The following is a 10,015-nucleotide window of genomic DNA, read 5'->3' on the forward strand; positions in this document are numbered from 1 at the left end:
GTAATTTTAGTTTTTATTAGCTTTATATACCTTGTAGAAGATAAGGAGGGTGGGAGAAATTGAATTAAATTATTTTTAACATTAGCATAGATTAAATTAAGTTAATAGATTATTAAAATATTTATGTGCTGTTGTGGATAATGTCACATGAAATGAGTGTTGAAGAGGCTCTATTGAACTCCACAATTTTAGTGAATTATCAATTCCAATTTGAGTGGCTGGAAACGACTCTACTTCCACAATAATTTGAGTGGATGTACAAAGGAAAGCACAATGAATATTATGCATTCGTGATCCATGAACCATCATCATAACTCATGAATTCACTAAAGATTATGATAGGGATTCCAACAAAAGATATTCTAGTTATCCCAATTGTACCTATAGATTTTTATGTCCATTATGTGGTACATGTGAAACTCATGAATTCACTTGAATCTTGTGTGTCAAGTCAGAAACTGAAATACAACTTCTGGGATCTTTATCTTTTTCGTTGACTAATATACTAGTAACTAGCAAGTCATAACATATCAGTCATCAAAGATTGCACAAGGTCCAGAGTTCTTTTTTTTACCTATTTAGCACTCCAGCTATAATTAAATACGTGTACAACACTCGTAACCCACAACTTTTTTTTTACCATAATAGCACTTAACACCAGTGTCATTGGCGTGATTAGTGCTATGATTTTGTAGTCATGCCAGTGTCATTGGTGTTATAATTTTTGACACAATCACGCCATTGTCAGTGGCGTGATAAGTGTAAAAATACTAGTCACGCAAATGATGATGATATTATTATTACAAAAATGCTAATTACGTCATTGTTGGTGGCATGAATAGTATTTCACCTTCAGAGATTCATTTTCAAAGAAACCCATTTTCGGAATAGAAGAAATTCAGCGTTTGTGACGCCGTCGGATCTGGGCTGGAGCTCACTAGATTTGATTTGTCGCGACTCCTCTTCTCCTCCCTCTCTATTCTCTCTTCCAACCAGGACCGCTCCCGCCTCCGATTCAGCGATTTCCAGGTTCACTTTTCTAAAGACTGCCCAAGGCTTCGTTGTTAGCTTGACTGAATTTCCTGTTAGTTAGACGGAACTCAAAGCTATTTGGAACAGGCATCAGTGGCAATGGAAAGCGTCCAAATCTATATCTGTGAAGCAGAGTAATTCCGCCGTTACAAATGACGTGATTGGACAAGATTTGTATTGATGTCATTAACAATGGCATCATGAATACCAGTTTTGACTAGTTACGCCATTCAGAGTCACAGGATTGAGCAAAATTTCAATCACGACGCCAATCACAATGGTGTGATTGAAAAATACAACACTAATCACACCATTCATACTGGCGTTAAGTGCTATATTCATAAATAATTAAAAGACAGTGTTATATGAGTATATAATTACACCAAGAGTGTTATATTGGTATAAAAAAAATAAAAAAATAAACTCTGTGGTCCATCTGTCTGGGTCCTATTTACACATCAAAACCATAAAACTAAAAAGAAAGAGAAGAAAATCAAACTAGGGTACATATCATGTAACACGTTTGGTTGTTATTTATTTATTTTCTTTTAGAATCGAATCTGAAATATTGGGTAGTCTGATGATTGTTGTGCGGAAACAGCTCAAAGTTGTTCACCACCATCAAATAATTAATATAAAAAATTGAGCATTTTTTTAGTTGTACTAACTCACAAGGAAAAAAAAAAAAAAAAAACCACAATAGTTATAATGAGCTCCACTAAAGTAATGGGAATACTAGCACAAATTCAATAATAGGTAAGGCAGAAAGGTTGTTATAATTTCATTCCTAGAAAGCCAAGTTAAATAGTTACATGCATGCTGCTCGATATAAATAATGAAAATATTCTCGGCAAGCCAAGTTTAATGCATATGGTCGTTGAAGAAGCTTGTGTTTGTGTGGCATGCCATTCTCAAGGGAATGGGAGGGTCTGAGAAAGCTCCAGTCGAGATTTGATCTGAAACAAACTTGTTAGCTGCATCTGTATAGTGTCCGCCATCCCAAATTACCCGAACATCAGGGCGTTCGCATGAATCAACAAAAATTTGGGTGCCATTAACTGTTATTGTGTCTCCACAGGAAACCCCAACAGTAACATTGTACTTGCCTCCGTAGCCACAACATACTACAAGTGGGTGCTCAAATCCTACAATCCGGCCAGAATGTTGAATAACAACTTCAAGTTGTATTTTGATCAACTATTAATAATATAACATATAAGTGTGTCGCTTATACCGTATCTTTCTGGTTCTTCGAAGAGAGAGTACTTGACAGAGTAGACGTCAACATATGTGAATGCAGCCTCCGGAAAATCCGCCCTTAGTTGCAATACAGCTTGTCTCAACATGTAGTTAAAATACTGAGCTACTTCGTTGTAAGGTTTTATGCAACCAGCATTGTCCCTCTCGCCCGAGGGAAACATCTCCAAACTGTAAGCTACGCAACCTATAGGTCCTGCGTTATGAATCCAAAACGATCTACCTCCTAACTTATATATATTCTGCAAAATTGAAACTACCACTGATTCAGCTCATGATCTGATAGTAAAATTCCACTTTACGAACTTGACACTCAGTTTCAAAGAATTACCTCCACATTTGTAACAAAGTCATGGATGATATTAGGGACAGAAGCATTAACTTCTTGTACAGAAAAGTTGAACAGAAATGGTCCAAGAAGATCATTCTGGCCGATGTCAAATGTATACAAGGCATTTGAAAAATATTCTTGTTTCGGCATTAGAGCTGCAAATATTCCACCTACAAATACAAAGAATCTCGTTTTAGTACCATTGCAGTTGAGAAGGAAGGTAAATAACTACCGTGGATAAGACTTCCGTAGTGGATAGCGATAGACAAGATGTAACAAAATATGTGGAGAGATTATTTCGAGAAATTGAGCATGCGACTTTTATGTTGCACGCTTGCAATTCGATCGCTGGACTATATGTTCGCTTGTAGAGCTTCATAAATAATTTTTTTTTTTTAAAGGGAAACAATAGCAACAAATAAGCCGTAGTTTTGATTCATAATAATATATACCTTTTTCTCTTATTATTTGCGATCTGAGTTTTAATTGTCTGAATTGGTCGTACTGTATACTAAGATAGAAGTTGAATCCTCCTAGCTTCAGTAGTCCTCCATTGATGATGGCTCCTCCCGTGGCAAAATTTGCACCATGGGAGAAGTTAGCCCCCAAAGAATCAAGATATCCGTGCAGAAATGGCAGGCCAAAACTTTGTGCTTATCATCACATCAAAAAAAACAAAGAAAATCAAACCATTAGTGCTTAAAGTATGCATGAATGTATCTATATTTCTCTGTATTAACTTATATGATAAAAAAGTGAACACACACATATATACCAATGAAATCGATGATGTGGCGACCATCGGATCCCCTCCCCGCAGGCATGTGAAAATATGTCTCTCCATTGGGAGTAGGGAAAGTGATTAGGGAAGTTGCAGATAGGCTACCAGTGTCCGAATTGGAGTCCCCGAAGTTAAATATGGCTGGGAAATTGCAACTTGCCAAAGAACAGGTGGGATTTGAATTGGAGTCACCGAAGTTAAAAATGTCCGGGAAGTTGCAACTTTCCAAAGAGAAGATGGGATTCGAGGTCCAAGTTAAACAAAGGAAGAGCACACAGAGGAAGATGTTCATGAAAGGGAGCTCCATCCTCAAACTATCCGGAAACTGGAAACTCAACATGTAGTGTGTAGGTTTTGTTATTGCGTATTTGTCGAAGTGAAATGCCCAAGTATCGTTTATACAAGATTAAAGAGGACACAGTCCTTCACGAAGCCTCCCTTATCTAAAAAGGTAGGCAGATTCACATTTTCTCCTAGATGATGTGAGATTTAAAATACGAATCTCATTGCCACTCGATATATCGCTTAACACCAATAAATTTGACTGTACAGAAGTTTGTGACCAGACCGCTCGAGCAACTCAAGTTGGAGTGTTCACAATAATTGAGATGTGGCTTTATTCTTCTTATGAAAATACTTCCTTTTTTTTTTTTTTCGCGTGACTGGAAATGACAATGGATAGTTTTTTTTTAGTAACCATTGAGAAATCATCACAAGACCCGATCCTTTGGACCGAGCCCTATATTATAAACCTCAAGGGGAGTGGGGAGAGCCCAACTATCACAATGACAATGGATAGTTGGATACAGCATCACCTCGTACGTCCACAGTAATTCAGTGGATGGCAAAAGGAAATGACTGCATGCGTGATTCATCATCTCTCTCGGTGACAAGTTGGAGAACTAAGAGCATTCAATATCTGGCCCCGCCCCCATTGGCATAGCTTTTGGGTAATTCACTAGCAAGCGACATCACATCAAAGGTTACATCTAATAACAACCACGATGGTGTGATTTTTTTTTGGGACAATATAATACAATGAGAAATGTGTTTTGTTGTTGTGGTTATTTGTATTTTGATGATGTGGTTAGACTAACAAGATATATTGATACAATTATATAAATTTGTTAGTTTGATTTTTGATGTAATAGAGATGGAGCCTAATATTAATTTTTTATGTAGTTGTGAGTGTAATACAAATGAACCCCATATGTTAGAGCCAACATGGAGGTCACCAATGTTCCCTTCCTCTATTTTATTTCCAACAAAATTGTATTGTTGTGTACACTTTTGTATCCATGCCCCCTCAAAACCCCATACATGTCTCGTTAAATTGTCACCATTACAAGTGCTCTAAGAACCGAACTTAGTTACTTTAGTATCAAAAGTGGCTCAAAAGTGGCGTAATAAAGTGGTGTCCTATTTAGGGGAAAAAAAAAGCAACAAGCAAGGACTCATGTCGTGCAGGGGCGGAACCACCCCTACTAGTCGCCCCTCCCTAAAAAAAATTAAGTAGTAATTTTTTAATAACAAATTATGTATTCATATGTATTAGATCAAGTGAATCACGCAATAAATACCCCTTAACTAAAAAAAGATTAGTTACATATGTTAGTATTTGACGCAAAGTTTGGTTTACGGCGTTGTTTCTTTGTTCAAAGTCTCCAAGGAATTGAATAACAAGAATATGTGTGGGACCACCTGGGACACGTTGGAAGAAGGAAAAGGTGGAGCAATTTGATAAAAGACGTGTTGTCTTCGCAAATTGTGTTTGTAGTTTTGTGGCAATTAGTTTCCTATTATCACACGTCTCTTTATGTGACTTTTTTTTTTCCCTTTATAATATTAGTGAGTTGCTGGTTTTGAGGAGTGCCGAGGGTATTTGTGTGATAGAGTCCAGTATAGAGATTTTGTTGGTTAGTTTTGGAGTTCAAGAACTCATATTTTTTATAATTTTTTTTATATTAGTGGAATTCTTCGTTGTTCTTCATTCAGGAATGTAGACAAGTTGTGTCGAACCATGTTAAACATTGTGTCTTTTCTTTCTCTCTTTTTGTTTCCGCAAGTTTTATATATTCAGCTTTGTTTCGTTAAATCCCGACAACATAATGTGGGCATAGACAATACACTAACAAACTAAAGGCTCAACTTAATATGTAACCCTAAAAAATAATGATCTGACTAATGATGATGATATATGATTCAACTAATAACTTGATACAATTTCATTCATAGAATGCAAAGTTAAATACATGCATGCTCGATATAAATGATGAAATATTCTCAGATCGGCAATTTAGTGCATATAGTCGTTGAAGAAGCTTGTGTTTCTGTGGCATGCCATTCTCAAGGGAATGGGAGGGTTTGAGAAAGCTCCGGTCGAGATTTGATCAAAAACAAACTTGTTAGCTGTAACTGTGTAGTGTCTGCTATCCCAAATTATCCGAACATCAGAGCGCTCGCATGAACCAACAAATATTTAGGTGCCATTAACTATTATTGAGTCTCCGCACAAAACACCAACAGTTAAATTGTACTTGCCTCCATAGCTACAACATACTACAAGTGGATGCTCAAATCCTACAATCCAGAATGTTGAATTACAATTAAGGTTGTATTTTCATCAACTATTAATAAAATAACATATAAGTGCATGTGTCGCTTATATATACCGTATCATTCTGGTTGTTCAAAGAGAAAGTACCTGACAGAGTTAACGTCAACATATGTGAATGCAGCCTCCGGAAAATTGTGCCTTAGTTGCAATACTGCTTGTCTCAACATGTAGTTAAAATACTGAGCCACTTGGTTGTAAGGTTTTACGCAACCAGCATTGTCCCTCTCACCCAAGGGAAAGATTGCCAAACTGTTAGCTAAGCAACCTAATAGTCCTGTGTTATGAATCCAAAACGATCTACCTCCTAAGTTATATGTATTCTGCAAAATTTAAACTGTCACTGATTCAATTCTTGATTAGATACTCAAATTCCACTTTACGAACTTAAAACTCAGTTTCAAAGTTACCTTCACATTAGTAACAAAGTCATTGATGATATTAGGAATAGAGGCATTAACTTCTTGTACAGAGAAGTTAGCCAGAAATGGTCCAACAAGATCATTCTAGCCGATGTCAAACGCATACAAGGCATTTGAAAAATATCCCTTTTTCGGCATTAGAGTTGCAAATATTCCATCTACAAATCCAGAGAACATCGTTTTAGTACCATTGTATTTAGTAAACCTACTTGTGAACTCACTGATCATTTTTAGATCAAATGAATTTGGATTAAGCTGAAATTTGACAGAGACATTATTTATGTCATGATGAACATTTTTCATGAGACATGATTAAAAATTTTTGACTTTTTCCTGCTCAAAATCGTTGCTCAATATCTGTCCGAAATTGTTGTGCAATGTTATTATCCGATTGATTTATGTGACTATATGATATTTTATTGAGCTGAAAACTTGCATGTACATTAGTCCATATATGTTATGATATTATATGCTTAGATTTTAGTTAATTAACCTCAACTAACCTATGATTCAAGCATGAAGCTCAAATGAGCTTACAAGTAAATTTTCAGGAAAGTTGAGAGGGACTTCATCAAGAGTTCATTATAAAATGTTTCGTTACATATGCAAGACGTGTGATCTATATTAGAGAGGATGATTCAATTTCCATAAGAAAATTTTTGACTTGGTGATATTTTGGAGATAAAAAGCAAAAGGTTTACTTTCCTTATTGTCCGAAATCATGGAGAGCTGGAGGTCAATCTCTCATAAAGCAAATCTCCTACTTGTGCTGCCAAATTACAGAGACTAAATGGAAAGATAGCCGGCATTTGATTTCAAATGAAGAAATATTTACCATATTTGATTGAAGCCATTAAGCCAAGAATTATGGAGAATTATATCAAGTCTTAAAGGCCTTATATGGTGCACTCAAGTATTGTCTGTGAAGGGAAACAAAATCAAGACTATTACATGTTGATTTTCTGAACTCCTAAATTCAAGGGACGTGATTTGGTGGGAAAATTATCAAGTTGATTGGAGAATAAAGTGTGATATCATTTTCCATTTATAAAGCTTTGAATCAACGGCAGTCCAGCAAGCTATGATTCTAATATGGCAAGCTTCATTAAAATATTTAATGATTCATTCAAGCAAAAGTCAAGATGTTTCTAAAGTGGTGGAGTTGCAAATAGGGAGATTATTTCTTATCAAAGATAAAAACGTGAAAGAGATTGAAGGATATCATATGAACCAATTCAAAGCTATTAATTGATTGATTCATTTGGCTTGAGAAGAATCAAATTACCGAGAAAATGAAGAGGAATCAAGGAGTCCTTGTGGACTATAAAAGGAGCTCTTGGGACGCCACCAAAGACACAAGAAAAGTTTTTACTCTCAAGCATATTCTATTGTTTCAAATCAGAGAGCTATACTTCATCTTTTCCTTCACTCGGCTACAAAAGTCTCTTAACATTCTTTCATATTTTCACCTTTAGCTTAGTGCTAATCCAGGTGTGAATAACTGATCTTTATTGTTTATCTTCATCGATTGCTATAGCAATTCCAGGTGTGAAGAATCATGTCTTCTTGTGAGCTCTTCTAAACTCAAATCCGATTTTATATCCGTGAGCCTCACTTTAAAATCTCTTGAGAGTTCCTCCTAGTTTGTTGAGTGCAAACACTGAGTGAGTGAATCATTGAGCCTATCTTTGTAAAACCCAAACCGGGTGCTATATTTGTGAGATTGTGGAAGAGTTGGGGTAATTTTGAAATCTTTGTGTAAGAGTTTTGTGGAGCTCTTGAAAAGCCACACCTGAGCTCTTGAAAATCCTAGGTTGGTGAACCTAGATAGTAGACATTGGAGAAGGGTCTCCGAACTACTATAAACTACTTGTGTGCTCTTTACTTGCTTTACTTTTACAACTTTCATTAACTTTTCTAATCTAACATAACTTGCTTTATTTTATTTACTTTATTTACATAACACTAATCTAACCAAATATTATTTATTTATTTTATTTCTATTGCTCTAATCTACTCTAACCATAATTATATTTGATTAATCTTTCTTTATTTTATATTGTTGTTTATTCTGTTCACATTGCTATTGTTCTGTAAAATTGCAAGTTAAGTACTTTCTAGTGCTTATCTTGTTAGAAGCTTTGCTTCAATTGGTTCCTATTGTGCAATTTATTCATATTGCTCATATAGGCCCATTTGTGTGCAATTATACTTTGGCGTTGATTAAATTGATAGGATTTCGCATCTAGACACATTATACACTTAAGTTACAAGTCTAAAGATAAAATTTGATTTGCTCGGAAAAAAATTAGGACAATTGTATTAGTAAGACTCATGACTTTGTGTGCTTGGTATAGTGCTTGATTTGTGAAATCGATATAAGGTGATTTCTATTCTGAATTTGGGGACACAATTCACCCCCCTCTTGTGTAACTTAGGTCCAACAAGTTATTGAGAAAAAAAATGCAACAAGAAAGGACTGACGACCGTGTACGTGAGTGTTGATGCCTGAGGGAGATGAAGAGGAAGGAAGGTGTTGGTAGGGTTCTTCTGAGCTGATTTTCCAACTGATTTTTGGCTGTGTGGGGTGTAAATTTTTTTTTATTTTAATTGTTCTGCCAGTTTGATTGTTGCCCAAAACTCTAGCTTGGACTGCTTTGAGCCCTCCATGTGCTCCATCTATCTGATCCTCCTCTGATGGAGACATACCAACAAAAGTTTGCATTTTGATTACCGGAGATTGGGAAGAAGCCCAATTGCCCTTGAAATGGTGTGCACAGCAAACCCCTCGCAGGCCCAATCTTTTCATTCATTTGTAGTAATTAATAAGAAGAATCAAAAAATAAAGTTTGTTCATGTTCTAATCGTTTAACTAATAAAATTCAATTTCTCTCAACATGTAGTTACAAAATAAAGTTTGTTCATGTTGTAATCCTTTACACAACCAGCATTGTCCCCCTCGCCGGATGGAAAGATGTCCAAATTAATTGTAAGCTAAGCAACCTAATGATCATGTATTAATATTAGAGATTTTTACTCTTAAGGACAAAAACTAAAAGTTGTATTACAACAAAGATAACCTAAAAAAAACTTTAGAAAAAAGGACAAGAGCTACCAACTTACCAAAATACCATTCCTCCTTATTCCTTCTTCCTTGCTCCACCATATCTGAAGTTAGCCATCTAACCATCGTTTTCGATGAACCACCTACCGAAAAGAAGCTCTACGTCAGCCCGATGAAAGCCTAGCAATCACCCACAGTCGATTATCACTTGAGTCGCCGAAAAGGCTCCATGATTTCACAGCCACCGTTTGAAAAAGAATTAAATCCGGCCAATATGGTCAATGCTGGCTACTATGAACGCCCCCAATCAACTCCACGGATCAAGGCGCATCACCTTTGAGGTTTTATTGCTTTTGCGAACTCTTTTTTCTTCTTCTGAAATTGAATCTAAATCTACAGATATTATATCTATTTCGGATCTATTATGATATGTTATCTGTTTCGAAACTTCAAACAGATAACATTTCATTAAAGACAGATAACATTTTAACAATACAGATAACATTTTAACAAT

The 10,015-nt window shown here is 35.8% G+C and overlaps 1 protein-coding gene and 1 pseudogene across 1 annotated transcript; both read right to left on the minus strand.

The window, feature by feature from the left end:
- Nucleotides 1-1,782: 1,782 nt before the first annotated feature.
- Nucleotides 1,783-3,845, minus strand: LOC119995157 (esterase-like). Its single transcript, XM_038841565.1, has 5 exons — nt 3,396-3,845; nt 3,073-3,273; nt 2,621-2,790; nt 2,267-2,531; nt 1,783-2,177 (listed from the first exon to the last, which is right to left on the minus strand). The coding sequence occupies exons 1-5, from the start codon at nt 3,739-3,741 to the stop codon at nt 1,894-1,896; spliced, it is 1,266 nt and encodes a 421-aa protein (XP_038697493.1). The 5' UTR covers nt 3,742-3,845; the 3' UTR covers nt 1,783-1,893.
- Nucleotides 3,846-5,610: 1,765 nt separating this feature from the next.
- On the minus strand, nt 5,611-9,627 carry LOC119995633 (annotated as a pseudogene).
- Between the last annotated feature and the right edge of the window lie 388 nt (nt 9,628-10,015).

The sequence above is a fragment of the Tripterygium wilfordii genome, chromosome 1 (assembly GCF_013401445.1).
Source record: "Tripterygium wilfordii isolate XIE 37 chromosome 1, ASM1340144v1, whole genome shotgun sequence".
Classification (NCBI taxonomy): Eukaryota; Viridiplantae; Streptophyta; class Magnoliopsida; order Celastrales; family Celastraceae; genus Tripterygium; species Tripterygium wilfordii.

Bases quoted from the DNA above. Each gene is read 5' to 3' on its own strand.
- LOC119995157 (XM_038841565.1), bottom strand. From the start codon at position 3,741: ATGTTGAGTTTCCAGTTTCCGGATAGTTTGAGGATGGAGCTCCCTTTC. The intron at 2,791-3,072 runs GTATATATTATT...TTGTATTTGTAG, and splicing joins GCAAATAATAAGAGAAAAAG to GTGGAATATTTGCAGCTCTA. The intron at 2,178-2,266 runs GTATAAGCGACA...GCCGGATTGTAG, and splicing joins CGAAGAACCAGAAAGATACG to GATTTGAGCACCCACTTGTA.